Source organism: Prionailurus viverrinus, chromosome X (assembly GCF_022837055.1).
Source record: "Prionailurus viverrinus isolate Anna chromosome X, UM_Priviv_1.0, whole genome shotgun sequence".
Lineage (NCBI taxonomy): Eukaryota > Metazoa > Chordata > Mammalia > Carnivora > Felidae > Prionailurus > Prionailurus viverrinus.
Genome location: NC_062579.1, coordinates 10,100,340 through 10,125,149, shown reverse-complemented (window position 1 = coordinate 10,125,149; position 24,810 = coordinate 10,100,340). Strand labels below are relative to the sequence as shown.

The 24,810-nt window shown below is 40.7% G+C and overlaps 1 protein-coding gene across 9 annotated transcripts in view; it reads right to left on the bottom strand.

Moving 5' to 3' along the window:
• The window catches only part of REPS2 (RALBP1 associated Eps domain containing 2), a 214,598-nt gene extending 190,224 nt beyond the window's left edge, over positions 1-24,374 (bottom strand). For 8 of the 9 annotated variants that reach the window (XR_007148970.1, XM_047844132.1, XM_047844135.1 and 5 more), the window contains exon 1: positions 23,997-24,374. Coding sequence is in view for 7 of the 9 variants with exons in the window: in XM_047844132.1 (XP_047700088.1) it covers positions 23,997-24,236 (240 nt within the window). In the remaining 2 variants the exon portion in view is untranslated. The remainder of the gene's footprint in view (positions 1-23,996) is intronic. The other variant, XM_047844139.1, reaches the window with a different exon arrangement.
• Between the last annotated feature and the right edge of the window lie 436 nt (positions 24,375-24,810).

Below are 24,810 nucleotides of genomic sequence, written 5' to 3'. Positions count from 1 at the left end.
CAAGAAAAAGAAGTTAAACACTTGGTTTCATGTTATGTACACATCAATCTGAATGGTTTTGAAAGCCTTTTCAGTCATAACATTTCAATCTAAACACTGTTGTAAGAGGCTTCCTGGTATTGATCACTCTGATATTTCATATCTAAAAAACACTTCAAACTTAGACAATACTTAACCAAATGATAAAAATTTAAATTACCAATGAGAGACAATGAGACATCACATGCCTCCTAATGCCTTCATCACCTGAGAAGGACCCACTGTTTATGCAGGATCCCAACAAATATACATAACCTTAATCTAAACATGAGTTGGTTAGTGGCTACCAGCTAAACCCAAATTTGGTGCATTCTACAAAATAGTGTCATGAAATGTCATTTTACAAAATGTGAACATCACAGAAGACAAAGAAAAGGCTTGCAGGAACTATTCCAGATCAAAGGAGACCAAAGAGTCATGACAAATAAATTCAATACATGATGCTGGGGGGGGGATCCTGATTCAGGAAAAGACAAAAAGATTCCATGAAGAACTTACTGGGGACAAGTGAGGACACTGGAATACAGACTGCAGAATAAAGTGCTATACTGATATTAAACTTACTGAATTTGAATAATTGTATGTGCTTATGTTCAGTTTTTAAATTTTATACACCAGTGGATGGGGCACCTGGGTGGCTCAGTCAGTTAAGTGCCCAACTTCACTCAGGTTGTGGTCTCACAGTTCGTGAGTTCAAGCCCCACGTTGGGCTCTGTGCTGACAGCTCAGAGCCTGGAGCCTGCTTCGGATTCCTTGTCTCCCTCTCTCTGCCCCTCACCTGCTCACTTTTTCTCTCTCTCAAAAATAAATGCTACAAAAAAACTTTTAATAAATAAATTTGACACATCAATGGAAAACTATTAGTAACATTATCTTCACTAGATACTGTAAGTCTAAAAAGAGAGAACTGTTCATAAATGCTGTAATCTAGTTACCGAAAGTGTTCCTCACAGGAGTATGAGATAGCAATTCTGCAACTACTTTATATGTATACTAGAATTAAACAGGTAAATATTCAAGTTTAAACTATGAAAGCATATAAGAGCATGATATATGAAACTTCATCTCAAATGACTTCATACAGGTAGATGATAAATAAATGCATGAATGGATGGATATAAAATACATAAACATACATGGAGGGAGAGAAAGAAAAGAAGGCAAATGTGGCAAATGTTAAGTAAATCCAGGTAAAGGTTTTATAGGATTTCTTGGTACTAGTCTCACAACTTGTCTATCCGTTTGAAATTACTTCAAAATAAAAAGTTTAACCTGGGTCCTTGAATTATTACATGACAGAAAACCACCTACACAACCAGAAATGCCCACACTGGGAAGGAAAACTTCTGTTGTGTTAAGCCTCTGAAAGTTGGGGTACACAACTGCTGGTGTTACACTAATACAACAGGGCTTTAATGTTAACTGATCTTTGTTTCTTTGAGGGCTCAGCTCTATTTTACTTAATCAAATGTTTATCACAAATATTCTAGGAAATGATATGAAATGGATATGGATCCACCAATGAATACTAAAAATTAACAGGCAAAAATTTGAGGAGAAATAGGATATTCATATAGTCTCAAACCATCTCCCCCAAGATACTTTAGCTATGAGGGATACCCGGCGGACAGTAACATAAGGGACCAAAGTAAATATCACCATTAATAAGACCTATCTGGCACAAAAACAGACACTCAGATCAATGGAACAGAATAGAGAACGCAGAAATGGACCCACAAATGAATGGCAACTAATCTTTGACAAAGCAGGAAAGAATATCCAATAGAATAAAGACAGTCACTTCAGCAAGTGGTGCTGGGAAAACTGAACAGCGACATGCAGAAGAATGAACCTGGACCACTTTCTTACACCATACACAAAAATAAACTCAAAATGTTTGAAAGACCTAAATGTAAGACAGGAAGTCATCAAAATCCTCTAGGAGAAAGCAGACAAAAACCTCTTTAAATCTTGGCCGCAGCAACTTCTTAACTCAACACGTCTCTGGAGGCAAGGGAAACAAAAGCAAAAATGAACTACTGGGACCTCATCAAAATAAAAAGCTTCTGCACAACGAAGGAAACCATCAGCAAAACTAAAAGGCAACTGACGGAATGGGAGAAGATATTTGCAAACAACATATCAGATAAAGGGTTAATATCCAAAATCTATAAAGAATTTATCAAACTCAACACCCAAAAAACAAATAATCCAGTGAAGAAATAGGCAAAAGACATGAATAGACACTTCTCCAAAGAAGACATCCAGATGGCCAACCGACACATGAAAAAAGGCTCAACATCGCTCATCATCAGGGAAATACAAATCAAAACCACAATGAGATACCACCTCATACCTGTCAGAATGGCTAACATTAACAACTCAGGCAACAACAGATGTTGGCAAAGATGCAAAGAAAGAGGATCTCTTTTGCACTGCTGGTGGGAAGGCAAACTGGTGAGCCACTCTAGAAAACAGTATGGATGGGGCACCTGGGTGGCTCAGTCGGTTAAGCGGCCGACTTCGGCTCGGGTCATGATCTCTCAGTCCGTGAGTTCAAGCCCCGCGTCAGGCTCTGTACTGACAGCTCAGAGCCTGGAGCCTGTTTCAGATTCTGTGTCTCCCTCTCTCTGACCCCCCCCTGTTCATGTTCTGTCTCTCCCTGTCTCAAAAATAAATAAAATGTTTAAAAAAATTTTTTAAAAATAAAATAAAAAACAGTATGGAGGTTCCTCAAAAAATTAAAAATAGAACTACCGTATGACCCAGCAATTGCATTACTAGGTATTTATCCAAGGGATACAGGTGTGCTGTTTCGAAGGGGCATATGCACCCCAATGTTTATAGCAGCACTATCAACAATAACCAAAGGATGGAAAGAGCCCAAAGGTCCATCAATGGATGAATGGATAAAGAAGATGTGGTATATATATGTATGTATATATATATGTGTGTGTGTGTGTATATATATATATATATATGATGCAGTATTACTAAGCAATCAAAAGGAATGAAATCTTGCCATTTGCAACTACGTGGATGGAACTAAAGGGTATTATGTTAAGCAAAATTAGTCAGAGAAAGACAAATATCATATGACTTCACTCACATGAGGACTTTAAGAAATAGAACAGATGAACACAAGGGAAGGCAAGCAAAAATAATGTAAAAACAGGGACGGGGACAAAACATAAAAGACTCTTAAATATAGAGAACAAACAGAGGGTTTCTGGAAGGGTTGTGGGAGGGGGGATGGGCTAAACGGGTAAGGGGCATTAAGGAATCTACTCCTGAAATCATTGTTGCACTATATGCTAACTAACTTGGATGTAAGTTTTAAAAAATAATAAAAAAGATCTATCAACATTATGAACTCCATGATAGAATGCAATGAAAAGGATGAATTAATGTTTTTCTAGCAATCCTGCCAAAAATGCACAACTTTATTCCAATCATAAGAAAACATCAAACAAACCCAAATTAAAAACTATTCTACAAAATAGCTGATCAATACTCTTCAAAAGTGTCATGAAAGATTAAAAAGATTAGACAAGGCTAAGGAGAAATAATTAAACGCAATATAGGATACTGAATAGCGTCCTAGAACAGAAATAGACCAGTGGAAAAATGATGAAATTTCAATAAGGTCTGTAGTGCAGTTAATAATAATGTAACGATGTTAATTTCCTGTTCTTGATCATTGTACTGATTATGTAAGATGTTAACATTTAGGTTAGCAAGATAAGGAATATAAGGGAACTCTTCTATTTTTGCAACTTTCTAAAAGTCGTTTTCTGTAAGCTTATCTCTTGAGTGATTGAATGAATATTCCTACTAGATTGAACATACATGTTAAATTCCATTCCTATTCAAAATTCCACTACAACAATAATACGGGGTTATTGTTTTTTAAGTCTTAAACCTACAAAAATGAGAGAAAGGAAAAAAAACAAAATTACAGTGGCTAGAAAACAGATGGACATATAGTGATAGAAGGAAGTGGAAACAAAGGAGGTCATTTCATACAACAGACTCTGGGAAAGGACCCAACTCCCTCTGAGATGTAAATAAAGCTAGAAGCAGGAAGATAACAGCATTTCAAACCTAAGACACCATTATTTAGGTAGTACTAAGAAAACACAGCCAAATAAGATAGGACACAATAGTATTACCACTTAGTGTTTATCTTAGAGCTCTTTTACACTTAGATTTTCATTTATCACTCACATATACATAGAAAGGTAAATAAGCAAAACTAGTTGTTCAAGGTTTTCCTAAAACTTCATATTCAGAATTGAACTTCTGTCAATCATTTTGACTAAGAGTGGTCACTGTCCATATTTTTCCATAATGCTGTCCTCTGTGCTGTCAACGCCATTTGGCGATGGAGCATTTCTTTTAAAAAATACACAAAAAGAAACTGGAACCATTAGTACTCAGCTTTGAATTTTGTAAAGCTAGGCTATTTTTGACTACTATTTTCAATTTGCTGCTAAACACTGAGGGAGCATCCAATTACCAACTCTCTCACGACCTCCACCTTCCATCCATCTGGATCCGAAGAGTTAAGAGTGTGTCACTCTGCACTCCGGTATTTTTTCCCTAGCCACTAACACCCAGTCTGACAGCTTTGATGCAATGTAAGACACCATTAATTGTGAGATGTCCTAAGTACAGGAGGGGGGAATATGTGCCTCAAAAATAAATAAAACAAATCAAGACAGTGTTGTACTAACACAATGACAGAAATGCAGATCAATGGAATAGAATGAGTAGTCCAAACACAATCCCTTATATTTATGTTCAACTGATTTTGGACAAGGGTTCCAAAACCATTCAATGGGGGGAAAAATGATGTTACAACAACTTTGCAACAAATGATACAAAGACAACTGGATATCCATATACAAAAGAATGGAGCTGAACCCCTACCTCACACCAAATACAAGAATTAACTCAAAGTGGATCAAAGACCTAAATATAAAAGGTTAACTATAAGAACTCTTAGAACATAGGAGTAAATCTTTGTGATCTTAGATTAGGCAATGGTTTCTTAAATATGACCCCAAAAACATAAATGATGAAAGCAAAAAGTAAATAGATTACCTCATCAAAATAAAAAAAAAATCTATGCTTCAAAGGACACCATCAAGAAAGTGAAAAGACAACCCACAGAATGAGAGAAAAATTTTGCCAAGTCATTTATGTGATAGGGGACTTGTATAGAAAGAACTACTACAATTCAATATTTTATAAAGCCAAATAACCTAATTTAAAAATGGGAAAAGGATCTAAATCAACATTTCCCTAAAGAATTATAAAGGGCAAATAAGTACATGATAGCATCAACATCATTAGTCACCAGGGGAATACAAATTAAAACCACCATAAGATACCATTTCTTACCCATAGGACGGCTATAATCGAAAAGACAGACACTAACAAATGTTGGTGAGGATGTGGAGAAATTGGAATTCTCATATATTGCTGGTGGGAATGTAGAACGATGAAGCAGCTTTGGAAGAGTCTGGTAGTTCCTCAAAGGAACCAAGAGAAATAAAAGCATACATCCACATAAAAACTTGTACACAAATGTTCACAGCAGCATTGTTCGTAATAAACAAAACGTAGAAACAACCCATATGTCCACCAACTAATTAATGGATTAATGAAATGTGGTATATACACACAACCAAATATTACTGAGCCATTAAAAGTACTGATACATGCTACAACATGAACACTGAAAACATTATGCTAAAAAAGCTAGTCACAGGGGGCGCCTGGGTGGCTCAGTCGGTTAAGAGGTCGACTTCGGCTCAGGTCATGATTTCACGGTCCGTGAGTTCGAGCCCCGCGTCGGGCTCTGTACTGACAGCCCAAAACCTGTGAGCCTGTTTCGGATTCTGTGTCTCCCTCTCTCTGACCCTCCCCCGTTCATGCTCTGTCTCTCTCTGTCTCAAAAATAAATAAATGTTAAAAAAAAAAATTAAAAAAAAAAAAAAGCTAGTCACAGATGACCACATATTGTACCATTCCATTTATGTGAAATGTTCAGAACAGACAAAACCATACAGATAGAAAGTGGAGTTGTGGTTGCCTAGGGATAGGAGGACTGGCGCCTGGGTGGCTCAGTCAGTTAAGGGTGTGACTTCGGCTCAGGTCATGATCTCACAGTTTGTGAGTTCAAGCCCCGCATCGGCTTCTGTGCTGACAGCTCAAAGCCCGGAGCCTGCTTTGGATTCTGTGTCTCCCTCTCTCTGTGCTCCTCCTCTGCTCATGTTCTGTCTCTCTCTCAAAGATAAATAAACATTAAAAAAAAAAAATTAAAAAAAAAAAAAAAAAGCGCCTGGGTGGCTCAGTCAGTTAAGGGATAGGAGGACTGTAGCTGACTACTAATGGGTACCCTGTCTGGGGTTTCTTTTTGGGGTGATGAAAATATTCTGGAAATTTACAGTGAATACACTAAAAACTGAATTGTATACGTTAACTGGTAAGTTGTATAGTATGTGAATTATATCTCAATAAAGCCATTAATTTTAAAAGTGAGAAAACAAGAGACAAAAGAGAAAACAAATTAAAAAAAATATAACTGCATGAGTGTTCCAAAGCTGATTATGTTAAGTATATCAAAATCCAACAGGATGTATGTAGAAAATGAAATCTTTATTGTATGTAGGATTTATTAAACTAGTGCAATCAGTTCAGGTGGCTTAGTTAGGATTATTAACGTATCAATGTTTATATGGTGGCTGAAAAGCCCAATAGTAGAAAGCAATATAGTTAAAAGTAAATAGAAATGGGGGATTATAATTACTGACCTAGCAAAGAAAACACATTAACTAGTAAAGTGATAAAATCCATTAATCTCATTTGGGAAGGGTTAGGAGTATTTGTTATAATAAAAAACCAATATGGGTATAAAAAGAGCTGAAATCGAACATATGTGAGATATTCTATAGTACATGAAACTCGGCTTGGAAACACTGTAACATTTGGTAGAAAGGAGGAAAATATAATACCCAAAGAGAATTCAAATACATAAATTCAATCTGCTTTTATTACTCAGTACAATCTCCGATTCTAGATGTAGAATAATATACAGTAGGGGTTGGCAAACTTTGTAAACACTTTAGGTTCTATGGGCTATAAACAGTCTCCGTTTCAGCTATTCACCTTGGCCACTCTAGAGCAAAAGCACCCGAATATAATACAGAAACACACAAGTGTGGCTGTGTGCCAATAAAACTTTGTTTATGGAAGCTGAAATTTGAGTTTCAAATTATTTTCACATGTCATGAAATATTTTTTATTTTTGTCCAAACCATTTAAAAATGTAAAAACCATTCTTAGCTCATTGGCCATACCAAAAAACAAAATGAAAAAAAAAAATAGATGACAGGACAGACTTGGCCCACAGACTATTTTGCCATCCCCTGATAGAAGAAGGCTTTTCAGTATCAGAAACATTGTACAACAAACTGACAAAAAAGGAGCAACCAAGTCTTACACTGCACAACAATACCTACCAGAAACAAAAAGGCACACTAATAAGTATGCCTCATCTGGAAAAGACTGACAAAAACCATTAAGAATATCTATGGTAATTAAGTTAATTACACACAAAAATTTCTAAGAATATAGCATTGGGTGCCCAGAAAGCACTCAAAAACTATTTCCAATATTATTAGCAAAAAGATACTCATGCTGACTCAGAGAGAGAAGACAAAGGCAATGATTCCATTTCTGCAGTAGTACAACACAGATCAGAATTAACAGTGATTACATTTAGGTCTAAAATTCCCTGCCATGGTATTTTCTCAAGAAAATCAAAAATTCTTAAGACTAAATTTTATTTCAGCACCAGGAAGCTGTTATTTACATATAAGACAAGTTTCTAGAAGAGAAGTGAGAACGACAAAATATTTGAGACTTACTGCTCTAAAAAACTACCCAAAGAAGGGGCGCCTGGGTGGCTCAGTCGGCTGAACGTCCAACTTTGGCTCAGGTCATGATCTCACAGTTCAAGAGTTTGAGCCCCACGTCGGGCTCTGTGTTGACAGCTCAGAGACCAGAGCCTGCTTCGGATTCTGTGTCTCCCTCTCTCTCTGCCCCTCCCCGCTCATGCTCGCTTGCTCTCTCTCTCTCTGTCTCAGAAACAAAAAACATTAAAAATTTTCAAAAAAAAATTACGCGAAGGATTCCTCAAAGGAAAAATTAAGACTAGGGTCAAGATTCCATCCTTGGCTACACGTGTGAGGCCAATGCTAAAGCCAGCACCATGAAATGACCTTTACCAAGGATATGTTCCATCTTAGAACCCACAAAAAAAGTCAGTATTCGATAAACAGCTCAGGGCTCATCTATTGCACCTGACCACTTGCTACTTCTCAATTTCTAAGTACAAGGCACTTTAGCAGAACCATGTGTTCAGGAACTGGAGAATTCTACTACTTGCCCCCAACCCAATCCTCTGTCACACACCCTGCAGCACCAACAGAAAGAGAAGCCATTTACTGATTACCATGAGAAGTACCTGCAAACACTGTATTTACCTGACCTGCAAAGGAAAGCTTCTAAGTCACAGAGCACCACTACCTGCCTTTTCCAGATAAAACCGCATTTTGAGACAGAAAAGCAAATCGATAGTCATTTTGATTTCACAACCTTAAACAATGGAATGCTGACAAAGCACCCTGCTATACATTCACACAACCACCTGTCACCAACATCACCCTGAAATACAAAGGGCTATTTTTATGTAGTACACTACAGAGATAGATAATATCCCATTGCCATGGCAACAAGTTTTCCAGAAGATATGCTAGCCCATGAAGAATGCAAAAGAGAACAAAGCTATTTCTTTGCACTTGCCTTTACTTTGCATATATGAGGAAGATTCTAAGTTTTTTTTTTTTAAGGCCTTGGTTTGCTCAATAGGGCCTTAGTAAGTCTGAGCAATGTACAAAGAAATCCTGAGTGGACACATATACACACATAGCTAAATCCCTACAGGAATCTTATCCTTCAGGGAAAGAAAAATGCCAAACTAATGCCAGGTCACATCTCCAAATGTTGTAATATACTTTCTACTCCCCTGAATTCATCTCTGGTCCTAGGGCAACCTTTCCCACCATGTGCAGCTACCTCTTAGCAGAATCTCCAAGAGGGTCACTCTGTTTCTGTATTTTTTCCCGGTGCCCTGAACAAGAACAAACACAGCAACCCATGGAAATGTCTCACTCTGATCAAAAAGCACACACATGCCCACATCCGATATCCAAATGCAAAGAGACAACCCTACAGTCTTCAAGGCTTCCCTAAAGAAGTGGAAAGCAGCAGCTCAGACGGATCGGTCGCTCCTGTCCAGTCCCCTCTTGTCCCCACTGGAAGTATGCACAACCAAGCCCAGCTTGGCACAAATGGACTTCCCTCACCTCCCCCACACCAGCCATGCCCCATTCTCCCTAGGATCTAGGGCAGTCATTCCCAGTCCAGCTTGTAGCCCGTGCCGGCTTTTCCTCCATTTATCCCCCAGAGCCACAACCCTTCTTCATCCACCAGACCAGGAGGCTGGTCTCTATAAGCTTCCACACCAAGGCTTCCCTGCCTCTGGCTCCCACTTGGGCAGTGTAGCACATCAGACAGCTGGAGACAGAGTTAGTTATTTGTCCCTCAGCCCACCAGCTGCACGCCCCCTCCCGCCCGGGGCCATAGTTCTGGCAATGGTTGCATTCTTCTGGACTACTGTTCCTTTAGAGGAACTACACCTTTCACAGCTCCAGCAACAACATTCCATTCCTTGGCCCCTTCTGATCTAGAGACAGCCATGGTTCCTGCTGCTGCTAACCTCTCCATGCCTCCACGTTCCTATATTCAGTAAAACCCTCTGAGCATCCCATTTCCTTCAGGGCCCTGAACAATACATAGCCTTACCCCAATTTCTGTTGGCTTCCTTGGCTTCGAAGTTTAATCAGACTTGACCCTAGACTGTGCCATGCTCTGCTTTACAATACTGAAGCTCCTTAGAAGTAAGTCCAAATCCCCTATTCACATCCATAGACTCACCACTTTAAACAAGAATTCCAACATTTACACAGAATTGCTGTGAAAGCCATAGCCTCTCCATTGAGACATCAGGAAACCTCCCTTCTTTAATGTTTCTTTAGAGAGAACGTGCATGCACATAGGGGAGGAACAGAGAGAGAGGGAGAGAGAAAATCCTAAGCAGGCTCCTCACTGTCAGCACAGAGCCCGACTCAATTTCTCAAACCATGAGATCATGACCTGAGCTGAAATCAAGAGTCGGACGCTTAAGCGACTGAGCCACCCAGGCCCCCCTCCCTTTCTTTTTTAGTTTGTCTCTTCAATAAACACTGAATTTCAACACAAATAATTATGAAAAGTATTAGCAGAAGTCACTTATCTTTGTGATCATGGGCAAGTTACTGAATCTCTGCGCCTCTATTTTGTTTTCTTCAAACTGGGGGCTGATAATACCTATCTTGTGGCTTGCTTGTGAGAAACAAGATGAGCATTCTACAAGTTATAGAACAAGGTGAATTACATGGTAATCAGTAAATAAATGGTAGTGCCTACTATAATTATTATCACGTATCTACAACCAGAGTAAATTTTGCCCCAAGGGACATTTGTCACTATCTGGGAACATGTTTGGTTGTAACAACTAGGGGAAGGGCAGATACTGGCATCTACTGGGTAGAGACCAGGGATGTTGCTGGACATTCTATAATGCACAGGACAGCCCCCACAGCAAAGAATAATCTGGCCCAAAGTGTCAACAGTGCCAAAGTGGAGAAACCTTGATATAGAACAAAGAATAAAGTAAAAGAATCTAAGACATCCACATGATAAATTTCATGCATTTTGCTTCCAGTGTCATCTCTCAGTAATAGGACTCTGAATTTACCAGAGTGCATAGCAAAGGAAAAGAATTAAAACATTTTAAGACAATTCTAAAGGAATCCTAAAAAAAACAAAACAAAACAAAACAAAACAAAAAAACTCAAAAAGCAAGCACACCAAACATCTGCAGGGGCAAAAACCTGTTCATGTACAACATCATCTATTTTTCATAAGGCTGACCCTGAACTAAGGGATAAAAAAAGAAATTTTTGCATTACATATGTTCTTCTGAAGGCATCAGGGCAAACATTACACATTTAAGAAAGCCTGCTTTAAAAAAAAACAATTCTTAATTGCTGGCATTTATGGGATTTTCTTCAATTAGTCAAGAAATTAACACAGGTGAAACATTTAATTACCCCCCGGAGGCTGAACAAAGTTATTTTTCTGTAAACCAAGAGCAAAGTGTTACAAATGAATTAAGTCAAAGCAAATGTTTACTACTAACCTAATATTAACAGCCTCTCCTGGTCCCGAATTAAATTCTGAGGAAAGCCGAGTTTCTCCAGTCTGTTAAAATCACTTTTCCTCTCAGGTTCATGTTCTAGCCAGTCTCTGAAGTAGAGGTAATAGTGGTAAATAACACAGACCCAAAAGCCAGCTGCCATGTGCTTCACAGGGGCTCCCTGGAATGAAGTGGAGTTGAGTGGGCCAGATAGAAAGGTCAGGAGCAGAGAGAGCGGAGCAGGGACTGCAGGGTGAGGTCCTAGAGGAAGCAGCTGAGCATTCATTCTCTCTGGGCTTCCTTCCCCCTGGCAGGGCTGCCTGGAGGGGGAGGGACCACCGCAGTCTTATGGAATCTCATTCCAGACCCAAACTTGCCAGCAGTGCTGCTGCCATTCTGACTCTGGAAACAATGAACTATGAAGAACTGAAATTCCTAGTGCAGACACCTCGCAACTCTTCTGAGCAAGGCTTCTTAATCGTTTTTTATGCCCCTACCCTTGGGTGGTCTGCATGGACCTCTTCTCAGAATGTTTTTAAATGCATAAAGTTAAACACTTAAAATAGATAGGATATAAAAGAAATATCCCGAAATTTAGCTATCAAAATATTAAAAAGCAAGCTTGTGGTAGTAATGCATGGGTTTAAATATGCATTACTACCTGTGATAACTATAGTATAAAAAAAAAAAAAGCCTATTTCTACAGGTGATGAAATCACAGGTACGGCTATGACTGTGGTTTGTTGCCTGCACACACAATAGAAGGAAATGCCTGGTTTCAGTTAGGGGTTGGTACAAATAAAAATGTATACCTTTCCACATCTAAATCCACAGACCCCTGAAATGGGCCCAGGCCTGCTTTCGTGTATTCCAGGCAGGAGTGGGCATGCAGGGCATTCATATGTGCTTTTTGGCTTTTTTTCCTGCCTCCTACTAGTTTAGAGGAAAAACAAATTGCCTAAAGACTAAAACTGACAATACATGACAAGGTAATATATTTGCCAGTTCTACTTGGCATAAGAAAATGAATTATGCATGTTTTTTAAAAAGATAAAGAAATTTTAAATGACTGGTTGGGCAAAAACATCCATATTTTCAGGCCCCCAAAAGCTGAACAGAGTAATTTTCTGCTTCAGAAAACTCTGGAAGGCAAGTGAGGTACAAAATTCCTAAGGTGACACATACCCCCAATAATTCTCACTTCCTGGTATCTATGCTTTTGAATTATCCTCTCCCCTTCAGTGTAGACAAAACCTGTGACTTGCTTCTAAACAAGAAACAAAAGTTGTCCACCAAAAGGCGATGAGGGATCACACTCCTCTAAGCCAACCGGAGAAAGAGACTCTCCTTAAAGAAGCCAACAGCCATATTATGAATTGCCTGTGGAAAGAGTCATGTGGCAGGGAACTGCAGGCAGCCTCTGGTAGTTGAAAGCTTCAGTCCTAAAATCACAAGGAACTGAATTCTACTAACAACTACATGAGCTTGGAAGATGTCCCCGAGCTCCACAAAGGAATGCCACCCAGTCAATGCCTTCATTTCAGCATGTGAAATCCTGAGCTGAGGACCCAATTAAGCCATGTCAGAACTCCTGACCAAAAGAAACAATGAGATAATAAATATGTGTTGTTTTAAGGTGCAATTTAAATTTATGCAAAGTCATTATAGAGCAATAGATAATTAATGCAGTAACCAATAGAGAGGATGACCAACCATCCCAATTTGGCTGCGACAGTCCAGCTTTGAAAACAGAGAGTCCCATGCCCCAGGAAACCCCTCAGTCCTGAGCAACCCAAGCTGGTTAGTTGCTGCTACGATCTGAATGTGTGTCCCCCACAAAATACATATATTGAAATCCTAATGCCCAATGTGATGGTATTAGGAGGTAAGGCCTTTGGGAGGTGCTTAGCTCATAAGGGTAGAGCCCTCATGAATGGGATTTAATGACTTATCAAAGAGGCTCCAGAGAGATCCCTACCCCTTTCCACCATGCGAGGACACTGCAAGAAGGTGCCAGCCATGAACCAGGAAAGGGACCCCTCACCAGAAGGCAAACATGCTGGCACCTTGATCTTGGACTACCAGCCTCCAGAACTTTGGGCAACAAATTTCTGTGGTTTATAAACCACCCAATCCGTAGTATTTGTTTTGTTTTTTGCTTTTTTAAGATAAAGTCATATTTATTATAATAGTGCATGACATATTGCAATCATACATGTTAGATGTTATTTCCCTCCTAGCAGTTTTGTTATATAGCAGGCAGAGAAAACAAAACTGATCAACTGGTAACAGAGCTTTAAGTGAACAAGGTCTTGGATCATGCTATGTAAGCAATTCCATCTTCAGTTACAGATTTTTCATAGTTCTATAGTTTGTGTGATACTTGTTATAGCAGCCTAAATGGACTTAGTTGTCCACCAAAAGACCATGTACTCAAGAAGAGAATGATGTAGGGGCCCCTGGGGGGCTCAGTTGGTTAAGCGTCCAACTTCAGCTCAGGTCATGATCAGTTCATGAGTTAGAGCCCTGGATTGGGCTCTCTGCTGTCAGCACAGAGAGCCTGCTTCAGATTTTCCGCCCCCACCCCCTCTCTGCCCCTTCCCAGCTAGTGCTCTCTTTCTCTCTCAAAAATAAACAAACATTTAAAAAAAATTAAAATCAAATCTTGAAAAAAAAGGAAAAAAAGAACAGAATGATATAAATATAAAACCCTAGATACTTGCCTTTACGAAACAATGAGAAATTTTGAAAAAAATCTGGAAAGGAGCCAAACCCACTTTAAAAAGTTACTGACAATTAACGAAACAACTCAACATTTCCTGACAACCAATTTTCTATACCCTTAAAGTAGGACAGTCCCCAGTTATGCATGTGAAACTAGGCCAATATTCAAATCCATCTTACATTATTTTTTAAGTAATCTCTAACCCAACTCGAGGCTTGAACTCACAACCTCACCATCAAGAATCTCACGCTCCACCAACAGAACCAGCCCAGGCACCCCCATCTTGTATTTCTAGTCTTCACTTTGCTGCCTTTTCAATCTCCCTGTTGGTTTGTCCAATTATTCTAAATCAGTCTCAAACACGTTCTCTGCCACTAGCTCGATTGTATGGAACCATTATTCAGTCTTGCCATTTGACCAAAGACCACATATACCTTTTCTGCCCATATTAAACCTCTCCATGTTCCCTTCGCCTGACCACTCCCAGGTTCCTACTTTAAAGATAAACACTATGAGGGGTACCTGGGTGGCTCAGTTGGCTGAACATCCGTCCAACTCTTGATTTCAGCTCAGGTCATGATCTCACAGTTTATGAGTTCAAGCCCCGAGTCAGGCTCTGTGCAAACAGCACAGAGCCTGCTTGGGATTCTCTCTCTCTCTCTCTCTCTCTCTCTCTCTCTGCCCCTCCCCCACTCATGCACGCACACGCGCGCACACACACACACTCAAAATAAACAAACGTTTTTTAAAAATAAAATTAAAAATGAGGCACCTGGGTGCCTAGATGGCTCAGTCAGTTGGGTGACCAACTCAGCTCATATCATGATCTCACCGTTCATGAGTTCGAGGCCCACGTCTGGCCCTGTGCTGACAGCTCACACCCTGGAGCCCGCTTCAGATTCTGTATCTCCCTCTCTCTTGGTCCCTACCCTGCTCGCTCGTGTTCTCTCTCTCTCAAAAATAAACATTAAAAACAATGGAGCCTGGGTGGCTCAGTCGGTTAAGCGTCTGACTTTGGCTCAGGTCATGATCTCATGGCTCCTGAGTTCAAGCCCCGCGTCCGGTTCTGTGCTGACAGCTCAGAGCCTGGAGCCTGCTTCGGATTCTGTGTCTCCCTTTCTCTCTCTGTCCCTCCCCCAGTCACACTCTGTCTCTCTCAAAAACAAACAAACATTAAAAAAATTTAAGAATATCAGTGTGTAGAGGGACCTGGGTGGCTCAGTCGGTTAAGCATCCGACTTCAGCTCAGGTCATGATCTCACAGTCTGTGAGTTCAAGTCCCTCATTGGGCTCTGTGCTGACAGCTCAGAGCCTGAATCCTGCTTCAGATTCTGTGTCTCCCTCTCTCTCTGCCCATCCCCTGCTCATGCTCTGTCTCTGTCTCAAAAATAAATAAAAACATTTTTAAAAATTTTTTTAAAAAGAATATCAGTGTGTATTTCACTGCCTATAAAGAAGCTTTTAATATTTGTATGCATTTAGTACAGTCCCCAAGTCATGTGCCATTCTATAGAAATAAAAATGCCACCTATTTTCCTTAGGCATAAAGGCCTCTACAGCACCATAATGATGAGTCATTGCAAGAATAAGTAATGAAGATTTTTTAAAAGGACACATAAACTAACTAGAGCTATATGTGTCAACAAAGATGAATCCCAAAAACCTAACAATGAGAGGAAAAGCGAGTTGCAGAAGGTTACAGAGTACGATGCTCCTAATTTTAAGTTGAAAAGCCATACAAAACAATATATTGTTTTAGTGACATACACACACACTATACACACACACGATATACACACATATAATAAAAGTATTAACATTTTTTTCAATTCATGCACACCAAATTCAGGACAACAGTAACCTCTGGGGCTGGGAGGGAGGAGAATGGGACCAGAGAAGGAGGTCACAGGAATCCTTCACATTAAATGAATGGTTTTATAGATTTGTTGGGTAACCCTCTAAATTTTGCACTCTTCAAGTATTTTTTTAGAAAAGAGTCAACAAGCAACTATAATGCAAATGTCCCTCTTTTAACGAAACAATGGTTTGGCTCTGGAACTTCCTATATCTGCTGGCATTCTTTCTTTTTTACAAAAAAAGAATTACTATCTCAAACAGCATACATTCTTAGCTACTGTTTTAGTATTCTGGCCTCTATCCCCTTCCAGTGTATGTTACAAAGGGATATGATATAAAGATGCAAAAATAGAAAACTGCTTTATTAGCATTTTTAAAAAATAGTTCTAGCTAATAGTCTAACAATGGGGAAAAGTTCACAAGAATTTGTCTTTTACCCTACAGTTTTCCTTAATGATTAAACAGTTGCTTCAATGAATTACAAGACAACCTTTAAATTCGACTTCTTCCCAAAGCTGAGTCCATGCCCAGGAATTTTTTAAAAATCCCCTACTTCTAACAGCTTTGTTTTACTTCTTTACCTCAATCAAAGCTGCTTAAATAACCAGACATTATTTATTGGCTTTTTTTTTCCAATGCAATGATTTCCCCTGGTATTACAGAATCAGCAGTGTTTTATGTCTAAGAGTTAACTATCAAGTCAGAGAAAGATAAATACCATATAATCTCATTTACATGTGGAATCTAAAACCAAGCAAACAAACCTGAATTCATAAATACAGAAGATGGGGGGAGGGGGTGGTGAAAGTGATCAAAAGGTACAAACTTCCAGTTAAAAAATAAGTCATAGGGATGTAATGTACAAAATGGTGACTATAAATAATATGATATTGTATTTTTGAAAGTTGCTAAGAGAGCATGTCATAAAAATTCTGATCACACGAAAAAAAAATTTATAACTATGTGTGGTGACAGATCTAGATTTACTGTGGTGATCATTTCACAAAATATAAAAATATCGAATCATATTGTATACCTGAAACTTGCATTTTTATATAACAGATATTTAATATATAATGTTACATGTTCATTATATCCCAATTTAAAAAACAGACTATTTCAAAACAAAAGAGTTAACTATCATTAAAATGAAAACAAATTATGACTACTTCAAATATGCATAGCATTCCCCGAGACTAACACATTATACTAACAAAGATATAAGCCTATATAGGGGTGCCTGGGTGGCTCAGTCAGTTGAGTGTCTGACTTCCAGCCCAGGTCATGATCTCACGGTTCATGGGTTCAAGCCCCTCATCAGGCTCTGTGTTGACAGCTCAGAGCCTGGACCCTGCTTTGGGTTCTGTGTCTCCCTCTCTGCTCCTCCCCTGCTCATACTCTGTCTCTCTCCCTCTCAAAAATACAGTAAACATTTAAAAATTGTTATAAATAAGTCTGTATAGTTTATTGAAGTCTATATATAGTTTATATAAGTTTATGTAAGTCTATATAGTTTATATAAGTCTATATAGTTTAAATTCATCAAATACAATACTTGCTAGTTAAGGTAGATATTTTATTTCTAGAAGTTATATTTCCTTTTTTCTTTCTTTTTTTTTTTTTTGAAAGAGAGAACATGTGTGAGTGGAGGAGAGGGGCAGAAGAACAGGGGGAGAGAGAATCACAAGCAGGCTCCATGCCCAGTGCAGAGTCCAATGCACAGAGCCCAAGGCAGGGCTTGATCTCAGGACCCCAAGATCACAACCTGAGCTGAAATCAAGAGATGGACACTTAACTGACTAAACCACCCGGATGCCCCTCTTTTTTTTTTTTTAGGTCAACTCTACACCCAATGTGGGGCTTGAACTCATCACCCCTAGATCAAGTCACATGCTCTACCAACTGAGCCAGCCAAGTGCCCTCTAAAGGTTATATTTTAAAATGTCTCGTAATCAAATAAACTGAAGAATAAAAAACATTTACATTGGAATGTAAATTCCATGAAGACAGGGATTTGTGTTTGATTTATTGCTGTAACCTCAGAACCGAGAACTGTGAAGTTATGTGCAATCGATACTCAAATACATGTCAAACCTAAACCTGATTCCCACCACACTACCCTATACCTTCTAGTAAAATGCTGGCCTTTGAATACCAATAAAATACTTCCCAAGTGAGAAACCAATCACTCTAACATTTGTAGTTCTTTGTCTTAAAAACTGTTACTCAGATAGCCATATTTTCTTTTCCTAATTTTAAAGGGTTTTGTTCTAACATTTTTCAACTAGTACTGGAATCTGGCTTCTAAAATAAATCAGCACATGAATACAAATACTCTAAGGGCACCTGGGTGGCTCAGTCGGTTAAGCATCCAACTTCATCTCAGGTCATGATCTCGCCATTTGTGAGTTGGAGCCCTGCATCAGGCTCTGTGCTGACAGCTCAGAGCCTGGAGCCTGCTTCGGATTCTGTGTATCTCTCTCTGCCCCTCCCCCACTCATGCTCTGTCTTTGTCTCTCCTTCAAAAATAAATAAACATTTTTTTAATTTAATAATACTCTAAAAGTAAAGACCAAAAGGCCTTTTTTAAAATAGGCTACTATAATGCATTAAAATATAATTCAAGATGGCAAATAAGCATATGACATGATGCTCAACATCAGGTCATTAGGGAATTGCAAATTAAAACAACAATGAGATATCATGGCATTCCTACAGTCAAAATCAAAACCATTGATATCATTAAATGCTGGTGAGAATGTGGAGCAACATGAACTCTCATTCATTGCTGGGAGGAATTGCAAAATGGTACAGCCATTTCAGAAGATGGTTTGGCAGGTTCCCAAAAAACTAAAGATACTCTTACTGTATGATCCAGCAATCACACTACTTGGTAACTACCCAAAGGAATTCAAAACTTGAAGTCCACACAAAAACCTGCACACAGATATTTATAGCAAGTTGATCCATAACTGCCAAAACTTGAAAGCAACTAAGACATCTTCCAGTTGATGAATGGATAAACTGTGGTACATCCAGACAATGGAGTATTTATTCAGTACTAAAAAGAAATGAGCCATCAAGCTATGAAAAGACATGGAGGAATCTTAAATGCATATTATTAATGAAAGAGTCCAATCTGAAAAAATTACATACTGTGTTTTTCCAACTATATGACATTCTGAAAAATGTAAAACTATGGAGACAGTAAAAGTACCAGTGGCTGCCTGGGGTTGGGCATAAAAGGAAGGGATGACTAGGCAGAGCAAAGAGGATTTTTAGGGCAGTGAAACTATTCTGTACACACTCGTGTCATTATACATTTGTCCAAACCCATACTATGTTCAACACCACGAGTGAACCATAATGTAAACTATGGACTCTAGTTGATTATTGATATGTCAATGTAGGCTCACCAACTGTAACAAATGTACTACTCTGGAGGGGAGTATTCCTAATGGGGGAGGCAGTATGTGTGTGGCCAGGGTGTATATGGAAACACTATGTACCTTTCCCTCAATTTTGCTATGAAACTAAAACTGTTCTAAAAAATTAAGTCTTAATAAATATATATTTTTAGTAATTTTTTATGTTTATTTATTTTTGAGAGATAGAGAATACAAGTGGGGTAGGGGCAGAGAGAGAGGAAGACAGAGAATCCAAAGCAGGCCCCCATGCTGCCAGCACAAAATCCAACATGGGGCTCGAACCTGCAAACCATGAGATCATGACCTGAGCTGAAGTCAGATGCTCAACCGACTGAGTCACCCAGGCACCCCAATAAATATATATATATATATATTTTTTTTAACACAGAATGTACAACACCCAGAGCAAACCTTAATGCAAACGATGGACTTTGGGCAATAATGGTATCTCAATGTCGATTATAACAAACATACCAACCTGGTGAGGGATGTTGATAATGGGGGAGGCTGTGCACGTGTGCTAGAAGGTGATATATGGGAATTCTCTGTGCCTTCCCCACAATTTTGCTGTGAACCTAAAACTGCTCTGAAAAAAATTTATATATATATATATATATATATATATATTTCAACAGAAAAAAAAAATCCCTAAGATAACTCACTTCCATGACAAGTAACAGGTATAGTTTATTTTTACTTTACAAAATTAAGTATTTAAAAAAAATTTAACACTTATTTTTGAGACACAGAGAGAGACAGAGTGTGAGCAGGGGAGGGGCAAAGAGAGGGGGAGACACAGAATAGGAAACAGGCTCCAGGCTCTCAGCTATCAGCACAGAGCCCAACGTGGGGCTCAAACTCATGAACTGTGAGATCGTGACCTGAGCTGAAGTTGGACAATTAACCGACTAAGCCACCCAGGCGCCCAGTAAAAAATTAAGTATTTCTGAAAAACACTTACTCCGGGTAAGACTTACACCCTGCCTGAAACATTATGGCAATTTTTTTAAGTTTATTTATTTTGAGAGAAAGAAGGAAAAAAAAACAAAAACACTAGGCAGGGAGGGGCACAGAGAGGGAGAGACAGAATCCCAAGCAGGCTTCGAGCCATCAGTGCAGAAACTGACATGGGGCTTGAACTCAGGAACCCATGAGATCATGACCTGAGATGAAATCAAGAGTCAGATGCTTAACCGCTTATCCAACTGAGCCACCCAGGCGCCCCTCATTATGGTAATCTTAATTGTATGCTTATTCAAAAAATAATAATCTGGCTGTTACCATAGAAACTACCAGGGATGGTAGCGCCATGATTTGAGCAGTTATACCTGTTGGTCCACTTAATTCTGAACTTACAAGTTCCTGTTTAAGGGAAAGGCTAAAAACATCCACATTTGTTTTAAAGAATGGCTAATACACTCATGGGGAAATGCAAATTGAGTTAAATGGAGCACACACGCGCGCACACACACATCAAGATATGACATGCCATGCCACACCACACCCCACCCCACCAAAATGGTTGGTAAAAATTAGGTGGCTACTGGCTGCTAGCTTTGTTTGAATCTCTCTGATTACATTTCCCTGTCCAGGATGCCTTTGATGTTAATTTTCACCTGTATGAATAATACTGGATAATTGCAATTGTTAGGTTAATGGGGAAGATGTATTTTGTTTTGCTGAGCTGAATAAGAGAGCTTAAAGCTCTGAGAAATTTACTGCAAGAAAACTTCTAGGCCTCTCCCCCTTTGCCAATATCTGAAACAGTCTTCTGCAACCAGAAGACATCAAGAATATAACCTCATGGGGCGCCTGGGTGGCTCAGTCAGATAAATATCTGACTTCAGCTCGGGTCATGATCTCACGGTTCGTGGGTTCAAGCCCCGCATCGGGCTCTGTGCTGACACTTCAGAGCCTGGAGACTGCTTGAGATTCTGCGCCTCCCTCCCTCTCTCTCTGTCCCTCACCCGTTTGGCATTCATTAGATCTCTCTCTCAAGAATAAATAAACATTAAAAAAATTTTTTTAAAAAAAGAATATAACCTCGTTCATGCAAATGCACTGTGCCTTGGGTTCTTTCTAAATCATATATACCTCAAGGGAACATGGATTCTAACACCAGGAAAGCCTCCTCCCCAATTCCTTAGGAGCGGTAAACCAACGCATTCACATTTAACATGCCCACCTTCTTTTACCACATTCCATGGATTACTGACTACAAAATAAGCCTTAACAGATGCCCTGCTGTCATTTATTTGCTGTATGGACTCAATCACTTATTCCTTTTTCAGTTAAGAAGCTGTAACAGCATTGAATATATTTATATGCTTGGGAATATTCTGAGGGCCACAGGTAATGGCCATGGTTTGTGTTTTAATACACTTTTTGTCTACCTAGTTCAGCTCAACCATGGAATGGTAACTGCAAAACTTTCTGCATATCAATGACTTTTTTTTAAGGTTTTTTGTTTTTTTTTTTTTCAACGTTTATTTATTTTTGGGACAGAGAGAGACAGAGCATGAACGGGGGAGGGGCAGAGAGAGAGGGAGACACAGAATCAGAAACAGGCTCCAGGCTCCAAGCCATCAGCCCAGAGCCTGACTCGGGGCTCGAACTCCCGGACCGCGAGATCGTGACCTGGCTGAAGTCGGACGCTTAACCAACTGCGCCACCCAGGCGCCCCTGGTTTGTTTTTTTGAGACAGAGAGAGGGAGAGAGAGAATCCAAAGCAGACTCCATGCTGTCAGTCCGGAGCCTGACACGAGGCTTGAACTCACAGTAAGATCATGACCTGAGCCGAAACCAAGGGTCCAATACTTAACCAACTGAACCACCCAGGTGCCCCTAATCAAGAACTTCTTTAAGGCATAAACAGCCATGCTAAGTTCTATGAATACTAATTACATTTTCAGAAATCCCCTCTAAAAGGTCAAAGATTACAGAATGGCTAAAGTTATGCTCACAAACATATAGGCATATGTATGCTCCAGTAGTATAAAGCACAAAACAAACCTTACAAACACAGTGATATTGCAAGTGAACCATAAAACCCTCACTAATCCTGTGGAACTAGATTCTAAAATACCACTCCCCACTCTAAATATTCAATCGATGTTAACTTTCATACTAACTACTGCTTTTAAGAAAAGCTTCGTTTCCATGCACCCTAATGTTTATAGCAGCATTCTTTACAACAGCCAAGATATGGAAGCAGCCCAAGTGTCCCTCAGTTGATGAATGGATAAAGAAGATGTGAGATACAGATATAACGTACTGTCATAAAAAGGAATAAAATCTTTCCATTTGAGAGTATAATGCTAAGTGAAATAAGTGAAAGAAAAATGCCATATGATTTCACTCATATGTGGAATTTAAGAAACAAAACAAATGAGCAAAGGGGAAAAGGAGAGAGAAATCAAGAAACAGACTCTAAATTATAGAAAACAAACAGAGGGGAGGGGGTTGGGGGATGGGGTGAAATAGGTGATGGGGATTAAGGAGTGCACTTGTCCTGAAGAGCACAGGGTGATGTATGGAAGTGTTGAATTACTATATTGTACACATGAAACTAATTTAACGCTGTATGTTAACTACTGGAATTAAAAACTTAAAAAAAATAATTTTAAAAAGCTTCAATTCACGTTTGAGGCTTGATATTAAGAATCTTACTGTGAAAACCTGGTGACATCAAAAGGTAATGCTTACCAAGTAGTCCTTCTCCAAGCAAAGCACAAAATAAAGCATCTGCTGTGGACTATCCCCTCCTCCTTTTCCAGGTATAGAGCAGTCAAAAGGAGGTAGCTATGATACACATTACTTTCCAGTTCTATTTCAAGTCCAAGTAGTAAGATGGGAAACTACAGCTGTCCCCCATGGTGGACATCTGGGGTCCATCTCTAGCCCTAAACAGTAAGCTTGGCTTTGCCTTGACAAACGTCCTCTTGCAGCCCTTTGTCCCTGCTCTGCAACTTATTAAGGCTTTCCAGTTTAATACCAAAATTCAGAAATACGTTAGTAAGCAAATACATATAGATGAGTATACGTTTACATGTATAGAAGGCGAACAACATTCAGTTCTGGGCCCCCTGCTCTACATACATACATACATACATACATACATACATACATACATACACATACACACACACACACACACACACACACTTCAAGTTCAAATCCCAGCAAGGCACCCCGGGCGCCTACCCCTTTCCACTCACCCAGCAGAGGGAAAAGCAGGAACAGCGAGCAGAGGTTAAACCAAACACCAGCCAAAACAAACACCACTTCCAGAACAAGGCAAACTTTGGGTCTGGGCGGCTGCAGAGCCCCAGCAATGGCCGGGGGAGGGGAAGGAGTGTCTGTCTCAGGAGAAGAAGACGGGGAGCGCACCCAGCACTCCTGAGCTGAGGAGGAGGCTAGTGTGTTCCCTGGGGGACAAGGGCGTCGCCACCATCCCCGACTTCGACCTGGCCGAGGCGTCCAGGTCCCTGGGCAGCCCCATCGCCCCACCCCGCCCCCTTGTCCCCACAGAAATGGTCCCCACAGACCGTCAGTGGCAAGAGGAGCGGGGACTTACCTGGTGCAACGTCTCGGCGGGCAGCTGTGACGCCCGGAACAGGTCGGCCACAGGGCCCGCGGCTGCGGTGGCCGCGCTGGGGACGGCTCTGGCGGCCTCAGGGGGCCCGGACCCGGGGCCCCCGCCTGCGGCGCCGGCGGCGGCGCAACGCGCGAAGAGCTCGGAGTAGCACTGCTGCTCGCCCTCGCTCAGCAGCAGAGGCGGCCCAGAGCCGCAGCCCCCGCCCGCCGCCGCCTCCATGGGGCCTGGAAGGGGGTCCGGGGGAGCACCGTCACCGGCTAAGCAACCGCCGCCTTCGCCTCAGTCTCCGCCGCCTCGGTCTCGGCCTTGGCCGCCGCCGCCGCCACCGCCCCCACGCCCCGCAGCTGCCGCGCTGCCGTTTCCTCCCGGCGCGCGCCGGCCCCGCCCCCGGACTTGAATGTTGTGCCTCCGCCGCGCGGCACATGGAGACAGGCGCGGGACGGACCAATCGTAGCCTGGGATCGCACCCCGGCCCCGCCCCCGCTGTCCGCCCCGCCCCGCGCCCCGCCAGGTAACTAACTCCGCGGGCCGCCCTCCTCGCGGCGGGTCACCTGCCCCGCCCGCACTCCCCAGGCCCGGAGGGCGGGGGCCAGTCCCTGGCGCGCCCACCCAGCCTGGGAGAGGTGCCTTTGGCTCTCCGCCCCGGCTGGGAAGGGAGACATCTAAACCCACCTGGAGTATGGCGCTTGTCAGGGGGCGGAGAAAACTGTGATTTCTCCCTAGAATGCTGGAGCAGGTGCGGCGCCCTTCGCAGAAAAGGGAGAAGGCATTAGAAATTAAGCTTCCCTTTTTT